The following is a 22073-nucleotide window of genomic DNA, read 5'->3' on the forward strand; positions in this document are numbered from 1 at the left end:
TTTGCTGTTGAGTTGTAGGAGTTCCTTATGTATTTTGGAGATTAACCCTCTGTCAGATAGGTGGTTTCCAGATACTTTCTCCCATTACATATGTTGCCTTTCACTCTATTGTTTCCTTTGCTATGCAGAAGCTTTTTAGTTTAATGCAGTCCCGCTTGTCTGTTTTGGCTTTCATTGCCTGATTGCAAATATTTTTGATCAGTCTTTGGCTAGTCTTATTGTGTCTTTTGACATACATAAGTATTATATTTATACTTTTATATATATTATATTTATTTTCTTTATGTTTTTTGCTTTTTGTGTCATGCTTGAGAAATCCTTTCTCACATCATAAAGTTATAGAAGATATTTTTTTCTTTAACATTTTAAAGCTGTGCTTTTCACATTTATTTTGGATGTATAATGTGAGGTAGGAAAAATTTTCCCCAAGTGATAACCATTTGTTCCAGTACCATTCATTGAGGAGTCCATTCTTTCCCCACTGATTTATAATGCCATTTTGGTCCTACACATCTGTATTCTGTTCTGTTGCTTCATTTATTCTTCTAATATACCATGCTATCTTAACTACTGTGGCTTTAACAATAGGTCTTAATATCATGTAGGGAAAGTTCTCCCTCTTGTTTTACCTAGAAAATTGTTTCTGTTATTCTTGGCCCTTTACTATTCCATATGAATTTTAGGATCAGACTTTTGAGTTTCCTAAAAATTCCTCTAGAGATTTTGATTGAAAGCATTATAAAGGTTGAATTTATTGAGATCATAGATTAATTTGGAGAGAATTGACATCATATGATACTCATTTTTCCCACCCAGTTTCCCAACTGTTTATCTCTTCCATAAAAAAAAAATGCAGTAAAAGAAGTCCATTTAGGGCACACATAAATATGTTCTAGTATATCTTTTCCTACTAAAACCTTATAGTTTTTGTTGCTGTACAAATGGATCTTTTTTCCTGTTTTATAATCTAAGTGGTTATTACTAGTGAGTAGGAATATTAAGGATTTTTATGTTAATCTTTCATTTAGCAGCTTTGCTGATTTATTAGTTCTAATAGTTCTACATAATTTACCTGTAGATTCTTTTGGATTTATTACGTAGAAAATTATTTGGTTTGTCAATGCAATTTTTGTCTCTTACTGCTTCATTTTGATTTATTGCATCAACTAGGGCCTCTATCCAGTATTAAATAGAAGGCACCTTTTTTTTCTTGATTTTAGTGGGGATGCATCTAAAATTTTATTATTATGGATGGTTTTTTAACATATTCTTTATCTGTTCTATGATGCTATCATCCTGAACTTAAGATTTCTCCATTGAATGGTTCTTACTCAAATCAGAATCTTGTATGCAGTTAAAAAAATGTATACATCTGACTTCATTCCCAGATACTCTGCTATCTAGAGTTTAGGGATTTGTACTTTTAAAAGCATTGTGGGTGATCAGAGGTTTTTTTGTTTTTGTTTCCATTCTGGAGGTTGAATTTTAGTGAATGGTTCTACATCAGATGAAATAAATGATCATATGTTTTTTAAATTGATAGTATGGTTGTCAGTAATAGATTTTCTATTGTTGAACTCTTTCATACATTTCTAGAATAAATGAGTAGGCTCCCCGTAATAGCCCAGGGCATGATACAGGATGATCAGGAAGGACTAGAATGATGATAACAATGGAAAATAGAGAATTGTAAAAATAGGTGGAAAGGAGAAAACATTTAAAAAGGGCATTAACTTTGATATCAAAATGCTTTAAATCAGGAGTTTTTTGATTGCATACCCCACCAATGAAAAAAATTGAGCATGTACTCTGAGTATGTGTGTGTTTTATTTTATTTTATTTTATTATTATTATTATTATTTTTGCGGTATGCGGCTTCCCACTGTTGTGGCCTCTCCCGTTGCGGAGCACAGGCTCCGGATGCGCAGGCCCAGCGGCCATGGCTCACGGGCCCAGCCGCTCCGCGGCACGTGGGATCTTCCTGGACCGGGGCACGAACCCGCATCCCCTACATCGGCAGGCGGACTCTCAACCACTGCGCCACCAGGGAAGCCCCTGTGTGTTTCTTTTAAAACTATGCATGTGTTTTATAGTACTGATACTTTATGCATAACACATGCAAAATTTAAGTGAGATAAAGATGAAAAAGTTACTTTAAAAATAAGTTTGCTTTATTTAATGGTATAAAATATTTTCATTCTTAAAGTTTTGTTACTGTTCTTATTGAAACAATATGGTTGACTATGATTTCTAAAATTTCTTAAAATCTTGGTTTAATACAGTGACAGTAATTTAAAGATTTGAATTAAATTCACTTTACTTTGATACTTGGTCTTGATGACTATCATGGCTGAAAAGATACCTACAACACACAATACAGATCCAAGTGGAAGAGTATGTCATAGGTTGAGATACCTATATTTTTCAATCCCATTTAGTAAATATTAAAAGGGCTTTTGTTGAAATTTTCCATAGTCTCTGACGATGTTATAGTTGTTCTTACAAACGAATCAGAAGTTTTTATATTTTATTAGGGCATGTTCAAAACCCAATGATTATCTTTATTTGGAAGATTTAAAACCAGTTTAGAAAAATCTGTTACCAAGTTTAAATGTATAGATATGAGATTATTAAAAAAATAGGTGACATACTATTTTTGGTGAAGTCATAACATCCCTTTAACAAATGCACTCTCCGTAGTTTGAATTTATTTTGAAAAGCAGTTTTTAGTCTCCACATTGTGAAAATACCACCTTTACCTGCAGAGACAGATTAATAACTGCTAAAAAGATGCAAAATAGTGGTTTAATAGTCTCCTATTTGGGCCGGGAAGCTTTCTTGCAGAGAATGTGTGTGGAGACACAACAGTATTTTCACAGAAGGGAAATGATGTCATTGGAGAACATCTGTTAGGTAGATGATATAGTATTGCTTGTCCTTTTGTAAAAGAAAAATGAAAAGTCAGTTTTCTAAGTTTCACAACAGTTTTTTTGTCCACTGCCTATCTCATTTTTATTTAAATGTTTCTGCTATTGAAAGGCCTTCTTTTTATAAAATTTACTACACTGATGAAATTCTGTAATGCATGACTGACAGTCCTCATATGGAATGCCCAATTTTCTCTCAGGATTTCTCTGATACTGCATATGACACATGACTCTGGCATGGGGTCCCAGTGAGGACATCAAGTTATTCTGTATATTAAATATTGGAAAGCCTAGTTCCTTTTTGGAAAATATAAACATAATGAACACTCAAATGTTTTTTCTTAACCTACTCCATTTTGGATGCTACAACCTTAAACTATATCCTAGTTACAAGTCAAGAAGTTCACAAATTCTTGATTCTACCCCAGCATTCAAAAACTTACTAGTCCAGGTAGAGGTAGAAGAGTCTCTTAATTTGAAAGTCTAAGGGACCTGGGGAAACGTTCATGCTATGGATTTAAGACAATTCTGCAAAATACTATATTCTCTATACTTTTGTAACTATGCCTAAATTAATTTTTAAAGGACCTCATAAGCAGTGTTCTTATCAGAATTTATTTGAAAAGTAATTAATGCCATAATTATATCATAGTTCAGAACTATTTGAAGTTCAGGCTTTTCAAACAAATTCAGACTGGTTGTCTTCATTAGCAGTTAATCTGTGTTGTGCTTTATTACTTGAAGTATTAACTTCTCCCACTCCCCCCCATGCCTCTTAAGTAATAGGAGTGAAACATCCACATCTGATAACACAGAAACATATCAAGAGAATACAAGGTAAGCTTTTGAATTTCTATTATTTTAGTAAATAATACCTATCACTTTGTAATAATGGATTTTTAAATTAAAAAATTTAAATTCAGTTAAATCATCAGACATAATGCATAAGTTAGCAGTTTAGAAATAAATGATGCAGTTGCTTTTACAGGTCACATTAAATTAGAAGCGTGTAGCTCTCCTCTTTCACTGTGGTCAGATTTCTTCCATGCATAATTTAGGCAGAGTTGTCAATATTGAACTGTCCCTTGCTGAAATTGAGATATTAAAACCCAGTGATGCCTGATCCTCAAAATATTTTGAAATGCTGATCATTCTGATGGCTGATGCTTTTGTTTTTCACTTTTCCTATGAATTTTGTATGTTAGAGTCTTAGAACTAGGATAAATTAAAGATACACCATATGGATGTAAGTCTTTTAAAAAAAGTTTTAATTTCCTAGATACGGTGTTTCCATACTGGGACACCATGGATATTTAGAATTTTCAAGGGACATACAGTGACATCTATTGGTTACAGGAATGACTAAATTAAGTTGTTTGAATCTAACTACTTTAATAAATGAGACAGCTAGGTTTGTTATTATTTTTGTTTAGGCCTCTTGTAGAGGCACCGTGAAAAAATTTCCTAGACACTAAGGGTACTGTAAACTGAGATTGTTTAGGAATATCTATTGTAGATTATTTATTGAAAACATAGTTTTTTTAAAATGAGACAATCTTTGATTAGTCTATAATTATAACTTTTAAAGAAAGAAATAATAATTGGTCAAAAAATAGGAGCTCATCATTTTTACGTTATGATTTCAAATTCAGTATGCTGCCTTTAAAATTGTTTTATAGTTCTTCTGGGCATCCCACCTTTAAGTGTCCCTTGTGTCAAGAATCAAATTTTACCAGACAGCGTTTACTGGATCACTGTAATAGTAATCACCTATTTCAGATAGTTCCTGTGGTAAGTATGTATGTTTAAGACAGTCTTCTGTTTAAGGTATGCTGTCCCATTTATTTCACTTCATGTGTACAAGGGAAAGTGGTTACTGTAAACTTGGTGGGGCATTGTCAGTAAGGTATATTTTGTCAACAAAGGATTGATGACTGTGAAGCAAAATGAGATATTTAAAATCCCAGTAACTAACTTATAAAAAGGTGTATGCTTAATTGTGAGGGTAAAGTATGAGAATAGCCTGGAAAAGAGCAAAATAAGAAAAGGTGAACTGATGACTCATTACCAAGGAGTAACATTGTAAATTGTATCCTTGCAGAATGTATATGAGTGCATAAAGCAAGGAAGGAAAAGAATCATACTTTCTTTTTGATGCATACATATCTTTTTGATGCCATTTTGAGGGTGTGTATGAGAGTGGTGAGACCTTTTTTGATGACTGAAGGAGAATAGAGCAGAGTGCAGGATTCCAACATTGTGTTAATGGTTCTACAACTCCACATTTGGAACATGAGTTTCAATTTCAACTGTATATCAAACAGGAGAAACTGAGCTGGAAGAGATACTTCCCATTTTGATATGTAAATATTTTCTTCAGAAATTAGAAGGAAAATGTATCAATAGATAAAATAAGGATTGTGGATACATCTTAGCAATTTTACAGAAAGTTGTGGAAGAGTATGCCCCAGTATGCCCTTAAAGTCTCGGGTAGCGCTAAGGGAGATACCACCCCTACTTTGCTCATTAGGAGAGGGTCTGTTACTGTTAAGTAAACAGATACAGTGCCAAAGACATCTCCAGGGGAGAATCTCATATTTAAGAGATTTCATTTGTTTTATATTGCATTAGTGAATTTTTGTTTCTGCATTATATTCAACATAGCACAAACTTTGGCTATAGTCCAGTTACTAAAGTTCTGTTTTGTTTCATTTCATCTGTAATCCATTCACTTTTTAAGATGTACTTACTTCATTTGAAACCTTAAGGATACAATTTAAAGCTTCCTTTACTTTCATCTTACTTATAAATGAAATTAAGCTAATAATAATAATTATATCACAGTTATTGTGTGGCTCTAATGAGATTACATACTGGTTACTGGTAATTATTATTACAGTTGGTTAAGGCTGGATATGGTGTTTCTGTTAAAACAGTAGAATAATCAGATTTAAGTAATAGAATATGTTAGATCTCTCTTTTTATTGTGTTGTGTTGGATTAGTGTAATTTATCTAAGGTAATTTGGTCTAGAAATAATCTAGTCATGAAATTTGGCCCTTGGAAATGCTTTTCATGTAGATTTTTTTGTAATATGTTTTAATACTTTCAATAATGATGTTTGGTTATTTTCATTATTTTTTATTTGAAATACTGTGTTTCTTATAGACATGTCCTATTTGTGTGTCTCTTCCTTGGGGAGATCCTAGCCAGATTACTAGAAATTTCGTTAGTCATCTAAATCAAAGACATCAGTTTGATTATGGAGAATTTGTGGTAAGTGAGTTTTTCAAGATTAAGAAAATACCATTTAAATATTGAAGTTAAATTAACTTTTTCAATCTCGACTTGAGTTTTGAGGCAAGATGTATCATCATACTGGACGGTTATAGAGCAAGTTCTGTTGTTTTTATGATAATATAGGTGAATTTTGGTTTGTAGAAGTGGTGAAAGTTGAATTTACTGTCCACCTTCTATATTAGAGAGAGAAAATAGAGGAAGAGCAAACCCCCAGATTAACAAAATGATGATATATATGAAAACTGTCTAGATTTAAGGAAAATTATACCTGCTAGGAAAGTAAAATTGGTATGACAGATGGAGGATGTATTTCTTGTGTAGTGTAAGTAGCTTGTTAAACTCATAATAGATTTCTTATATCTGCATGTGAGACACATTCTTTTTAAAAATGAGGGAGCTTATTTATGTAAAGCCAGGTTGAATGGCAGATTCTGGCCTTAGTTCAGTGCTTTAACAGAGTGCATGAGGGAAGTTATATAATATAAAAATGGATCCCCAGAGCAAAGCATGAGGTTAATTTCTACTTCCCAAATGTGTCTTGATAGTTACAAAAAAAAATTTAGATGACTTTCATTTTATTAACTGTGAAATTGTATTTTATTCATCTTCAATGAATTAAAACCTTACCTAATTCAAGATTCAGCCTGACAAAGAATGGTTCATACTTGTTTTCCAGTTTATGTAATAAGCACAGACATGTGCAATTCTGAGAATGGCATGAACAGAATTTCCATTTCTTCTGCCCTCCAGTGTTGAAATTATGTCATTCTTGATATATATATTTTTTTATTTTGTGTAATTTGCATTTTTTAGTCATACTGTATTAAAATATATGTGTAATAATATTTCAAATATATGTAAAATTCAAGTGTACTCTGATAATTTTAGCAGTTTTATGGAGTAATTATAGGTTATTCTTAAATTCTCAATGTAAGAAAGGTTACTGCATCTAGAGAACTATGTGTTTGGAAAAACAAAAATTTATTTTGTGAACTGCTTTTGATCTAATTGTCAGATTGTTTTACCTTGCCACAGAAGAACATGTAATTTTAATGATTTGAGATTGTCAAATGGAGGCCTGTTTTAAAGCAAATCCATGGACCATAATTGAAAGGAAATAGAATTTTTTAAGTTAAGGAGTAGTAGTATAATCAGATTGAGTGAACTGTAGTTGTTACCTTTATGTTATGATTAAGATGATGTTAATTCAACTATCTTAATGTAATAAGTGCTTATTTTCTTTAAATGAATATACCTTCCGACATTGGCATTCTTTTCTAGAGATGACAGAAAATTTATGATTGTGGGTTACCCTTAACTATACTACTTTCAATTAATAAGTTATCATAAAGCATTGTAACTCTCAAATTTCATTCTCTGCTGATCTCTGTTGTTTATCAATTGTTCCTAAATAATTATAACTGATTTTTTTAAATTAAAAGTTCAGGTATTTAGTGCTTATATTTTAAAGAAGTATATGGTGTAACATAAACTGTTTCAAGTATGTGTAATGTGTATCAAGATGTGTAATGTATTGGACTAAGTACTGAGTATGTTTTTCCTATTGACATGTTAATGTTACTGTTTTTAGAATCTTCAGCTAGATGAGGAAACCCAATATCAAACTGCTGTTGAAGAATCTTTTCAGGTAAACATCTGAAGGCTGTAGACGTCTCTGCATCTTTGTACCTGCAAGTGCCATCTTTAAGGAGAAAACTACATGAAGTCGCCGTTTCAATAACTTGATGTGTATATTAATAAAAGTAATTCAGTCTATTGTTTTAGTTTTTAATTGAAAAATAAAGGTGGGCCATCTAAAAACTTCATTCTCTTGATAAGTTAAAAGACAAAAGTTAGGACATTATCTTTAAAAGCATTAAAAGGATTATATTTCATTAATGTAATGGTGAAAAGGGAATCCCTGTTGTACTTATATTTTTATATTACATATTGAATTTTTCCTTGCTTTTGGAATTTGGTGCAGTTCCTCCCATTGACATTGTTGTACACAGGTAACACAGTACCAAATTGTGAAAGATGTGATTGATATAAACCTAACAAATCTGAGCCAGTTATTTGAGTTGCAGAATGGAGACTTGAAGTGCTAAATGAAACAATCCAAAGGAAACTTTTTTAAATACAGATTCTAGCAGAAGAATTCAACTATTATAAGAAAATTGTATTTATATAACGTTTAGTATTTTTGAAGACTAGTGAGATTTCTTTACTAATTTTGACTCTTTAAAAAGTGAAAGCTCATTGTATAGGTATTTCCTTTTTGCTGTTAGAAGGAAATATCAAGAGAAAAATTTATTTCTTTGATGGGCAGTTGGTAATTTCATATCTTGTTTGTTTGGCTGACTAATTTGTAAGCCTAAAGTACAGTAAGCTGAATTACAGCTCTTTGGCCTCAGAATTTTCAATAGCAGAATTGCTAAAGCTAAGACGAAACTTTTATTAGAAACTTCCAGTTGGTGATATTACATTCTATATATATATTTAAATGAGAGGTTTGACTTCATCTCAGTTTAGAAATTTGTTCAAATCTAAAGATGTATATGCATATATACATACGCTTTTGTATGTGTATATACACATATATGCATGCAGTTTGTCAGGTTATATACAGAATTTCTATTAAGATTTTAAAAATGCACAAACAATATGAGATCAAAGTATTTATCTGATTTGATTAAAATTTTGTATGTCACCAAATTTTTAAAGTAACAGTCAAATGCTAAGTCATCTACTTGGCTACTATTACACCTTAAAAATGAGTTTACACACCTACACAATTACCTGTTTATATGGTGCTCATTTGTTATCTTAAGGTAATGTGGGACTATAGTAGTGAGATGGATTCTACCAACCACTCTGTTTCACTACATTTTAGTCAAAAACGGGGTTTGTTCTTAGTATTCATTAATGAGAATCATAAAATAACTTGTACTAGAAGGCCCAAATCACAGAATAAAAGATGAAGAGTGGATTAGTGACATTCCATACTAATACATTGTTGATGCTTTCTTTAAAATAAATAACTCAAAAGAATATAAAAGAAAATCTCAGAAGTAGTTTGCTGCTAATATATACATATATTGTATAAAAAGGTATATTTTGGTTTTGTTAAAATCCTTGTTGACTTTTCTACAGTGAACATTTTTTTAACTTGATTTAATAAAAATGTTAATTTTGGAGGTGGAGTTTTGTAAAAACCTTTTTCAGTCACACAGTAATTTATGGGTAGTAATAACAATCACCAAAAAAGCCATACATCTTAACATACGCCTTGGTTGTGTCATTCGAAAGAGTGATGTTTACTATGTGCTTGAACATTTCTCTGCGGGTACATGAGTGTAATTGTAAGAATAGCTGTTTAACGAACTCTTTTTTAAAAAGACTTTTGACCATAGGTTTTTCCAGTTTAAGCAATAACTTTAGTACTTTCTTTCAAAATTTAGTACTTCCAGTATGTCAAGTTAAACCATTCTGAGATTTGAGAACTTCTTTAAAGGAAAATTGTAGAGATCATCTTGGTGAAATTGTGTTTTGAAGTTTGTGGGTTAGTTAAATATCATTTATAGTCTGGTGTGTCTTTCATATAAGTTTTTTTTCGTAAGGAAAATATTGACTTTATTTGCTTTTACCTGGGAGCTCCTCAGTATGGAAATGTTTGTTTAAAACCTCCCATCCTTTTGTCAGTGGATTACGAATAGGGATTGGCTTTACAGAGACGCAGTTTAAATTCATACGACAGTCCTTGTTTTTAATGTGCATATAGCTGAGTCAGGATAAGGGAGGAAACTGTATGGATACTCTACCTAAATTTCAGAATACCACTTACAGGCCTCAACAAATTACAGTTTATGTTGTTAAACAGTCTTATTTGAGATGTATTGCTTTATTTTTCAATTAAACGTGGTTTTCTCCTACTTGTGTGTCTAATTAAAATTTTGTTTAGAGGCAGACATGATAACATTTAACTCATAACTCACCCTGGAAGACATGTAGGAGATAACCCATTATTTTGCACTTAAAAAAGTGGATAGGAGAAAGATACCACATGCTGATGCTGCTATATGTTGGGTTTAACTTTACAAACCTATTTTATCTTTATTTCAAATGTTAACTTATAAAGCTATTTTATCAAGTGTTCACACAGCAGGATTTTCAGGCCATGCTAGCAACCAGACAGAAAGCTAGGTAACTGGTTAACAGACATTTTTAAATGGAAAAGTTACCCTTAAATAAGGTATCAGGGTTCTAAGAATATATTGCCAAATACCATGTCACATACTTGTTGCATGCTTCGCAAGTATTAATTACAGTCTTCAGTGAATCATAACTTTATAGGAACCCTTTAGGGCTGCCACTCAAAGAATAAACCCTCTCTGGAGGTTGTGATATTTGTAGAAAAGGTGTGGCCCAGAATACATGTAAATACATGTACTGTAAAACATAATAGAAGTATGAATAAAGTACTCATTCCACGATACCACTTAATATGGAATATAATTTTCTAATTAGGCAGTACAGTTCTGAAAAAAGATGGGGAATCGAAATGAGTTATATCGAGATTAAAAGAAGATACAGAGACCTGAAAATGTGTGTTACAGCCTGCATCACCCCAACAGAGATTGTCCAATCCTGAGGCTGAGAAATGGGAGTGACTGCACTCTCACCCCGAAATGAGGAAGATAAATGTGTGTATTAGGTACTTGACTGGCAAACTTGCATTACACTATACCATGCAATTTCCTGTGTAATAAGAATTCTTAATAGATTGGTGAAGGATATACCATTGCAGAATATAAGGTGAACAGGCAGGGGCGTGAATACGGAGGAGACATTAATGAATTATAGCTATTCTAAGGAGGTTATGGAGAGGAAGAAAATACACAAGATGTGAGGGAGAAAATGGCATGTCTGTCTAAATGGGCAAAATAACGGTACATGACACTGAAATTGTGAACAATAGCCTAAGTAATCAGAGCACAGATAAGAAAAGTTGCTAGAATCCCATAAGTCCCCTTGTTCCTACTTGCCACTACTACCAACTTTTTTTTTTTTTCTGGCCATGCCACACAGCATGTGGAATCTTAGTTCCCCCACCAGGGATTGAACCCGTGCTCCCTGCATTGGAAGCACAAAGTCTTAACCAGTGGACCACCAGGGAAGTCCCACCACCAACTTCTAATACCACAGATTGTTTTTGTCTGTTTTTATACTCTTAGAAATGGAATCACTCAGTAAAAATTATATCTGGCTGCTTTTGCTCAGTATTGTTTTGAAATATCTAGGTTAGTTTTGTAAATTGTCTTTTCTGTCCAGGACAGAAAAGCTAAAAAGTAGCTTCTAAAGCTTCTTTTAAATATTTGTGTGTGGAAGTGTATTGCAAGTGGTTCTTTCTCCATGCGTGTTGACACCTAGTGGTTCCATGTCTAGATAAAACCTGAGAACTGGTCTTCCCCTCGTAATAACTGAGGAAAAACAGGTGAAGAGTGTAACCAAATGGTTTTCCACTGAAACCAGGTAAGAATCTGACCTTTCTAATAAACTAGGTATAAGATCTGTTTTCAGGACATTTTTGTAGCAACAAGATTTTAATAAGTATGTAAGGACTATATTTTCTGGCAGTATTGTGTAATGCTACCAGTAGAAACTTAAAGGGCTGCTGCAGTAGATACAGAAGAAGGGGGTAAATGCATCTTTCCTAGGATACTAAAAGCATTTAAAACAACCAAGCCTAGTTTCCTTGGCGTTTTGATGATTCTGCAGTTTGATACTTACATGGTTTTGGACAAATTATGTAGCCTCTCATCTATGGATTGTGAAGATTAAGCGTTAATACACAAAGTGCTGGGGACAGAGCCTGTTACCTTTACTATTACTGTGTATTCAGTACAAACTTACCAAATATGTTTACATCTGGCAGGTCTCTTCAGTCTGTGTGAAATTTTGTCGGGAAAATCTGGAATAATTTTCTCCCCTCCTTTTAGAATATAGAACCTAAAGGGTTATTATGTCTTCGCTAGCCTCATCTTTTGTAGGAACATCTGAGACATTGTTTTTGTCTCCAAGAAGTACAAATACTACAGACAATGAGAAATTCTAAATAAAAAATACCTTTTAAAATAACCCTAGGGGCTCCCCTGGTGGCGCAGTGGTTGAGAGTCCGCCTGCCGATGCAGGGGACACGGGTTCATGCCCCGGTCCGGGAAGATCCCACATGCCGCGGAGCGGCTGGGTCCGTGAGCCATGGCCGCTGAGCCTGCGCGTCCGGAGCCTGTGCTCCACAACGGGAGAGGCCACAACAGTGAGAGGCCCGCGTACCGCAAAAAAATAAATAATCCTTATAAAGAATAATCAGCTGATCCTCATCCTGTTTAGAAGAAAACTTACAATATTTGTAATATTCGTAAATCACTTGAATAACTTGTATATGATTACCTAGGTTATTTGGTAGTCTTTCAGACCTTTAAGGTTTTAAATCGTTTTTCTGGCCTTTTTGAAAAGTTGATGAATGTTTGTTTAGTATTACTCTATACCAACTTTTTATGTTTCCAGATAGAATATTAAACTCATTCCATTAATAATATTTTTAGTGGAAAATAAATGTTTCAGCGAGGTTAGTGGCACTGTTTGGCATCTTTACAGATCTCTTTAATATCTGGTTTAATGGTTGACAGCTGGGTTCTTAAAACTGCATCTGCATTCAATCTGTTGTGATAGGTTGTTTTGGTTAAAGGATATGAAGGCAATCTAGTTTCACATAGTGTAGTTGGAAAAGGGAATATTAGTAATCTCAAAAAAAAAAGGTATTTGTGAATATTCTTTGATAATACACCAAACTCGGCAAATGGTAATCTGCAGTCTGAAACCATGTCAGACTTTTTGTGCACTGTAACAGTAAAATCCCATTTGTCTGTCTTCCACTTTGAATGGATCTTTTACCCATGCATGATTTTGTAACATTGTTTAATGGTCAGTTGGAAAATGGTAGCATGAGTTATGTAGATGTTCCAAAATGTTGACATATTTAAAAAATATATCAGTCATATTTGTTAATATGACCATTGATTGAGAAGATCACAGCTTTTTCAAAATTCTAATTTTTGCTTAAGACCTCAGATTTTATCGTTGCAACAAATAGTTGGTTGTTTCCTTGAAGTAAGTCTGAATTTCATCAGTTCTTTCAAGCAAAAATGGCAGTGCGATAAAAAGCAAACAGCTGATTGAGCTCAAAACTTACAGTTGCACAAGTACATTTTCTTGAGACAGTAATTGCACCTTATAAGTGCTTTGTGCGTTATTTCCCGTATCATTATACAGAATATCAAAAAGACTTGTACTTAAGGATTAAATTTTAATACAATTAAAGATTTCACTGATCAATGGGTAAAGCTGTTTTCTCCCCTCTGGCACTTGAGTGCATGATATAAATACTGGTATGTTTGGTGCCACTGCCTTGATTCATGCTAAGACACCAACACTGCAAATAACATGGTAAGGTAAGTAAAAATGTCTTAGTATTTTTATGAAAATATTTTTGACCTCACAGACCCTTGGAGGGGTTCACATTCAGAAACCATTTCCCCTTCCCCAGGGTTCATATACCATCCTTTTCGTAGAGAATATGTTTTGTTTTAGCACATTCTTTGCATTTTCTTAATGGTGTCATGTAAAGTACAAAAGTTTTGAATTTTGATGAGGTCCATTTTATGTTTTTTTTTTTTTTTTTCCTTTCATGGGACTGTGCTTTTGGTGTCTTATCTAAGAAATCTTTGCCTAACCTAAGGTGTCGTATTTTCTATATTTTAAGTTTTATTGTTTTTTCTCTTCCATTGAAGTCTATGATCTATTTAAGGTTAATTTGTGTATGGTATGAAGTGTAGTGCTTGCATGTAGATATCCAGCACCTGGTTTGCCTTTCCCCAAAGAATTGCATTGGCACCTTTGATAACAATCTGTTGACCATAGTAAAAGGATTTATTTTAAGACTCTGAATTCTGTTCTGTTCATCTATATCTGTTCTTATGCCAATACTACACTGTCTTGATAATTGCAACTTTATGGTGAGTACTGGAATCCATAAGAAAGTCCTTCAACTTTGTTCTTTGTCAAAACTGTTTTGGTTGTTATAGGTCTTTTGCATTTCCATGTAGATTTTAGGATCTACTCATCAGCTTCTGCAAAAAGTATGGTACTTTTCTCTTTTATTTATTGAGGTAAGATTGGTATATAACACCATATAAATCTCAGTTGTACAACGATGTAAATTGATATTTGTATACACTACAAAAGTAATCACCACCATAAGTCTAATTACCATTCATCACCATACAGTTGATCCCCTTCACCCATTTTGCCCTCCCCCCCCATCCCCTTGTCTTCTGTTAAGCACTAATCTGTTCTCTGTATGAGTTTTTGTTTTGCTTGGTTTGTTTTTTTAGATTCCACATATAAGTGAAAACAAGGTACTTGTCTTTCACTTAACAAAATACCCTCAAGGTCCAACCATGTCTTAGATGCCATGTCTTTTATGGCCAGTATTCCATTGCATATATGTAACACATCTTCTTTGTTCACTTATTGATGGACACTTAGGTTGTTTCGATATCTTGGCTATAGTAAATAATGATGAATATTATTTACTGAAATGAACATAGAGGTGCATATATCTTTTTTTTGAATAAGGCATGTCACTTTATTCAAGGAACTAGAACCTCTTAAGGACAATAAAATATGTATTTAAATAGCTATAACACAAATAAATATCATAATGGTGAAACAAACTGCGAATATAATTCCGAGAAAGAGAATTTGCAGCTAGGATTGCATATATCTTTTAAATTTGTTTTCATATTCTTCAGATATATACCCAGAAGTTGAATAGTTGGGATCATATGACAGTCTTTCTTTCTTCCTTCCTTCCTTTCTTCCTTCCTTTCTTCTTTCTTTCTTTCTTTCTTCCCCCCCCATCTCTCTCTCATTCCCTCTCCCTCTCCCTCATCCCCCCCACCTCTTTCTGGCTGCATTGGGTCTTCGTTACTGCATGTGAGCTTTCTCTAGTTGCATCGAGTGGGGGCTACTCTTCATTGTGGTGCATGGGCTTCTCATTGCGGTGGCTTCTCTTGTTGCTGAGCCACGGGCTCTAGACACGTGGGCTTCAGTAGTTGTGGCACACGGGCTCAGTAGTTGTGGCTCACGGGCTCTAGAAGCGCAGGCTCAGTAGTTGTGGTGCACTGGCTAAGTTGCTCCACGACATGTGGAATCTTCCCAGACCAGGGCTCGAACCCATGTCCCCTGCATTGGCAGGTGGATTCTTAACCATTGCGCCACCAGGGAAGTCTGGCAGTGTTATTCTTAATTTTTTGAGGAAGCTCCATACTGTCTTCCAGATTGGCTGCACCAATTTAAAATTCCCACCAACAGTGAACAAGTATTTCCTTTTCTCCACATCCTCTCCAACACTTGTTACTTCTTGTCTTTTTGATCATAGCCATTCTAACAGTTTTGAGGTGATAATTCATATGTCTTTTTATTTTCATTTCCTTGATAGTGATGTTGAGCATCTTTTAATGTGCCCCTTGGCTGTCTGGATGTCTTCTTTGAAAAAAATATATATTCAGATCCTCTGCCTGTTTTTTTAAAACATCTTCATTGGAGTATAATTGCTTTACAACGGTGTGTTAGTTTCTGCTGTATAACAAAGTGAATCAGTTATACATATACATATATCCCCATATTTCTTCCCTCTTGCTTCCCCCTCCCTCCCACCATCCCTATCCCACCCCTCTAGGTGTTCACAAAGCACCGAGCTGATTTCCCTGTGCTATGCGGCTGCTTCCCACTACCTATCTGTTTTACATTTGGTAGTGTACATATGTCCATGCCACTCTCACACCTTGTGCCAGCTTACCCTTCCCCCTCCCCGTATCCTCAAGTACATTCTCTCGTAGGTCTCGTCTTTATTCCCGTCTTGCCCCTAGGTTCTTCATGACCATTTTTTGTTGTTGTTTTTTAGATTCCATATGTATGTGTTAGCATACGGTATTTGTTTTTCTCTTTCTGACTTCACTGTATGACACACTCTAGGTCCATCCACCTCACTACAAATAACTCAATTTTGTTTCTTTTTATGGCTGAGTAGTATTCCATAGTATATATGTGCCACATCTTTATCCATTCATCTGTCGATGGACACTTAGATTGCTTCCATGTCCTGGCTATTGTAAATAGAGCTGCAATGAACATTTTGGTACATGACTGGTTTTGAATTATGGTTTTCTCAGGGTATATGCCCAGTAGTGGGATTGCTGGATTCTATGGTAGTTCTGTTTTTAGCTTTTTAAGGAGCCTCCATACTGTTCTCCATAGTGGCTGTATCAATTTACATTTCCACCAACAGTGCAAGAGGGTTCCCTTTTCTCCACACCCTCTCCAGCATTTACTGTTTGTCGTTTTTTTGATGGCCATTCTGACTGGTGTGAGATGATATCTCATTGTAGTTTTGATTTGCATTTCTCTAATGATTAATGATGTTGAGCATTCTTTCATGTGTTTGTTGGCAATCTGTATATCTTCTTTGGAGAAATGTCTATTTAGGTCTTGTGCCCATTTTTGGATTGGGTTGTTTGTTTTTTTTGATATTGAGCTGCATGAGCTGCTTGTAAATTTTGGAGATTAATCCTTTGTCAGTTGCTTCATTTGCAAATATTTTCTCCCATTCTGAGGGTTGTCTTTTGGTATTGTTTATGGTTTCCTTTGCTGTGCAAAAGCTTTGAAGTTTCATTAGGTCCCATTTGTTTATTTTTGTTTTTATTTCCATTTCTCTAGGAGGTGGGTCAAAAAGGATCTTGCTGTGATTTATGTCATAGAGCATTCTGCCTATGTTTTCCTCTAAGAGTTTGATAGTGTCTGGCCTTACATTTAGGTCTTTAATCCATTTTGAGTTTATTTTTGTGTATGGTGTTAGGGAGTGTTCTAATTTCATACTTTTACATGTACCTCCTCGATGGTTTTTGAGGCAGTTTTTAAATTTATTTTTTATTTTTTAAAATTTTTTGTCTGTGTTGGGTCTTCATTGCTGTGTGCAGGCTTTCTCTAGTTGTGGTGAGCACCAGCTTCTCATTGCGGTGGCTCCTCTTTGTTGCGGAGCATGGGCTCTCGGTGCGCGGGCTCAGTAGTTGTGGCTCATGGGCTTAGTTGTTCTGAGGCATGTGGGCTCTTCCTGGATCGGGGCTTAAACCCATGTCCCCTGCATTGGCAGGCAGATTCTTAACCACTGCGTCACCAGGGAAGTCCCCAAGGTGGAGTTTTTATAGGCAAAACTTGGGGTGAGGGCTGCAGGTTGTGTGACTCTCTTCTGATTGGCTGGTGGTGAGGTAACAGGGCGGTGCTCCAGGGATCTTGCGCTCTGCCTGAAGTCACCATCCTGCAACTGGTTGGGGGCCACACAGAAGAACTTAAGATATTGTTATGTATATCCCATGAGGAGGAACCAGGATCCTGCTTTAATAGCTGCACTATTGTTTCTTTCTTTCTTTCCTTTTTGCGGTACGCGGGCCTCTCACTGCCGTGGCCTCCGGACACACAGGCCCAGCGGCCACGGCCCACGGGCCCAGCCGCTCCGTGGCACGCGGGATCCCCCCGGACCGGGGCACGCACGAACCCGCGTCCCCTGCACCGGCAGGCAGACTCCCAACCACTGCGCCACCAGGGAAGCCCTGCACTATTGTTTCTTGACTGCCTTTCCTTTGTTTCTGCATTCCCTCACTCCCCTAATTAGTAACTGAATCTGCCCTTTGGAACACAGGGAAGGTCTCAGAGGCTGAAGCCTTTTTCCTACAAACTAGAAACAGGGGACGTGGAAAGGCTTTGTACCCAGGAGGGACCCACAGGGTCCCGCTCGGTTTCAGTTCTCCTAAGAACGTTTAAACAGTCTGTTAAAAGCAAGATTCTGGAGTGCTGCTTGGGCTGATGAAACTAGGAATAAAATCCCAGGATGGCATTGTGTGTGCCCCACCAAACAGTGCTGCTGTTCCCTCTCCCTGCAATGTTTAACCCCACCTCCCCACCCCCCTAGCCTTGGCCCCTTGACCTTCTGGCTTAAGCCTCAGCCCAGCCTCTTCTGTGATGACATCACTGACCCCTTCAGGGGGACCTGAGTGCTCTTTCCCAGGCCCCCAATGGACGAAGGTGCCAGTTTAAAAAGATTGCATCACAGCGATTGTCCCTCACGTCTCCTCACAAGGTGGTGTCTCCTCCAGGCAGTGGCTAATAGGTGCTCAATAAATGCTCGTGAAAGGAATTTGTTATTGCTTGTGGGATATTGGGGTTTTAAAATAAAGATTACATGGGGGCTTCCCTGGTGGCGCAGTGGTTGAGAGTCCGCCTGCCGATGCAGGGCACACGGGTTCGTGCCCTGGTCTGGGAAGATCCCACATGCCGGGAACCGGCTGGGCCCGTGAGCCATGGCCGCTGAGCCTGCGTGTCCGGAGCCTGTGCTCCGCAACGGAAGAAGCCACAACAGTGAGAGGCCCGCGTACTGCAAAAAATAAAATAAAGATCACATGGTAATTTGGGAGAAAACCATAATTATGTCTAGACTGTGAAGTAATGTGCAACCCTGCCATGATTTTAAGTTCTTGGGACACTTGTTATCCTGAAAGATGTAAAGAATCGTAATCCATTTTTATGAGTCTATGACAGGAAAACTGGCAGCTCTGGGAAAGGAAGCACATATTTCTACTCTTCATCTGTCACAGAAGGAGCACATTGTTCCTAAATGCCAGGTGGAGTTAGTCGTGGTGTTGAAAATGCAGAAGGTGTTAGGGATGGCATCAAATCACAAGAGGCACAATAGGAAGACTGGTTAAAACACATATGTCAGGACTTCCCTGGTGGTGCAGTGGTTAAGAATCTGTCTATCAATGCAGGGGACACGGGTTCGAGCCCTGGTCTGGGAAGATCCCACATGCTGCAGAGCAACTAAGCCTGTGTGCCACAACTACTGAGCCTGCGCTCTAGAGCCCACGTACCACAACTACTGAAGCCTGCTGTGCCACAACTACTGAAGCCCGCACGCCTAGAGCCTGTGCTCTGCAACAAGAGAAGCCACTGCGATGAGAAGCCCACGCACCGCAACGAAGAGTAGACCCCACTCGCTGCAACTAGAGGAAGCCTGCACGCAGCAACGAAGACCCAACGCAGCCAAAGGTAAATTAACAAATAAATAAATTTATAAAAACAAACGAACAAAAAAGCACATACATCTAAACAGCCAGTAGGTGGCAGCCTGGAACTATGACATTATGGAGAGAATACTGAAAGACCAGTTGCTTGAAATATGGCCAGAGTGGAGAAGAGAAAGCAGGCATATTGGGCAATTTGAACCAGAAAGGGAGAAAGACCATGACTTGTAGTACTTACTGCACACATCTTTATAATTTTGTTTTTCCTAGAAAAAAAGGACAGGCACATACGTATACACTCACACACAGCAAATTCTCATCACATACACACTTAACTTGTGTCACTCTCAAGAAGCCCCACAGTGAGTCTGAGGTGTTTCAAGCATGAGTTGGCTGTTTCCTCAGGGGGGCCTCACTTTCTCTGTACCCCATATGTAGAGTTTATAAACTATTCAAGCACTCCCTGAGGGTTATTTTATTTTATTTGGTTTTCACCTGACATGTTTACTTTTGCACCTAATCCTCTTAATAAATTTTACTCTACTCTGCTTATAAAAATATACACAAATATAAATTTATATATGTTCTATATAACATATATATATATATATATATATTTTTTTTTTTTTTTTTTTTTTTTTTTTTTGCTGTACGCGGGCCTCTCACTGCTGTGGCCTCTCCCGTTGCGGAGCACAGGCTCCGGACACACAGGCTCCGCGGCCATGGCTCGCGGACCCAGCCGCTCCGCGGCATGTGGGATCTTCCGGGATCGGGGCACGAACCCGTGTCCCCTGCATCGGCAGGCGGACTCTCAACCACTGCGCCACCAGGGAAGCCCTAACATATATTTTATATATTATGAAAACATAAATCATACTGATAAGTCAGGCAACCAGTGCTTTCCAACATGCCTTGAATACAGTAGGTGCTCAATATATGTTTGCTGAACTGAACTGAAGGGAAACAGATAAAATGTCCAGGAAAAGGAAGGGGCAGACTTAGAAGTAGAGCTGCTAGATTCAACACAGTGTAGACAGTCATAGTGTAGAGGGTCATGCACTATTCCACACAGTGCAGAGGGTCCTAGAGGGACGCAGTGTAGACGGGCAGAAGGCAACAAGGGGGGAAGAAAATGCCTACTTTGCTTCCTTTTCTCAGAGTAAACCTGCTGCATCTAGGGATCTATGAAACTCAGCGTTCACCCCTTAGTTTTGATCCAAAGTGTCATCATGTCCACATGTCTTTCTAATGATTTAAACACCAGTTCCTCTAATATAATTGTGATTCTTTAGGAAAAATAAGAGTATCATGAAGGTAATTGATAGAAGGCAAAGTTTATGAGGGCAAACATGCTGTTTGAACTCTCATATTTCCAGTTCCTTACACAGAGTAGGTATTTAATAAAAATTGATTATACTCCAACCTGCCCGAAAAGAAGTCCAAAAACTATTCACTGAACCATGTGAATGTAGGGGATTACTGAAGTAATGGAAATGTTATTTATAGTCAACCATGTGTACACCACTTTAAACATAGCTTTTATGTATCTAACAAATGGAAATAACATGTAGCAAAATCAGACTCACACTAGGCTACAAACTATGGATATAGGGCAAAGGATACTATATCATCCTGACTTCAAGGAACTTATAACTTAGAGGGAAAAGACGATATGTCCATAAAAACATCTCCAACGATGTATGGCAAAATAAATTCCGTCGAATCTCACAGGAGGGAGAAATCACTTTATTGACATCAAGGAAGAGGAGACTAACATTGACTTGGACTTTGGAAGGTGCATTGTACCTAGATCATAATAGGAGGGGCAGAATGCCAGGAGCACACTCAGCAAGGTGTGTTTAGGAGAAGGTGAGGAGAGCAGGATGGACAGAGCAGAAGTTCATGGAGGGTGTGGTGGGAGATAAGATAGACTCCGATGGAGCAGAGTGTGAGGAGCCAGGCTTCAAGGGTCTGTTCTTGTGTACCCAGGGGCACGCAAGGTCTTTGAGGAGGCTAATGACTAGTAGAGGCTGAACTTTTGAAAGATTACGCAGTGAATATTGGTTTGGTTATAATGAGAGATTTAGATGGTGTTTTACTTTGTTTTTTTAAAAAATCATCCAAATAGTATAAAATACAATCCGTAGCTACTATGCATATATAAATGTTCAAACATTACAGCCAATAGATTTATCACACAATTACAATTGGATGACAAAATACATTTTTGTATTCGTATTGGGGCCAAGATCAACAGAGTCCAAGCTTTAGTTGATTGAAGTCAGGAGGGTCAGTTACCTTGGGTTCCAGTTGATGTGATGGTTGAGGGCCCAAAGGGGGTTTCAATTCAGCAAAACAGCTCAAGAAAGTGCTTCAGGCTAATCTTTATCACTGAAACAGAACTGGGAGTCTTTACAACTGCTTTATTTTCTTTGCTATTGTTATTTCTCTTGCCTGATAACAGTTTGTTCTTTTGTTCCCTAGGGTCATTACAAGGACCTGTTCAAGGGTAAGCATTGTGGCCGGGCTGAGATCACAAAATGGCTTAGGCCAAAATGGCCTCTCTTATGTCAAGAAAGCCATGCCTGCTTCTCTTTCTCCAGGGAACCCCCTACCCTATCTGCTTACCAAATGGCTCAGGCATGAGCATG

The 22073-nt window shown here is 36.7% G+C and overlaps 1 protein-coding gene across 1 annotated transcript in view; it reads left to right on the forward strand.

The window, feature by feature from the left end:
• The window catches only part of RNF138 (ring finger protein 138), a 40914-nt gene extending 30772 nt beyond the window's left edge, over positions 1–10142 (forward strand). The window contains exons 5-8 of the mRNA XM_060118729.1: positions 3708–3764; positions 4607–4718; positions 6095–6202; positions 7818–10142. Coding sequence (XP_059974712.1) covers positions 3708–3764; positions 4607–4718; positions 6095–6202; positions 7818–7886 — 346 coding nt within the window. The 3' untranslated portion in view covers positions 7887–10142. The remainder of the gene's footprint in view (positions 1–3707; positions 3765–4606; positions 4719–6094; positions 6203–7817) is intronic.
• The last annotated feature ends 11931 nt before the right edge of the window (positions 10143–22073 follow it).

This window comes from Mesoplodon densirostris, chromosome 15, assembly GCF_025265405.1.
Source record: "Mesoplodon densirostris isolate mMesDen1 chromosome 15, mMesDen1 primary haplotype, whole genome shotgun sequence".
In the NCBI taxonomy this organism is placed as follows: Eukaryota; Metazoa; Chordata; class Mammalia; order Artiodactyla; family Ziphiidae; genus Mesoplodon; species Mesoplodon densirostris.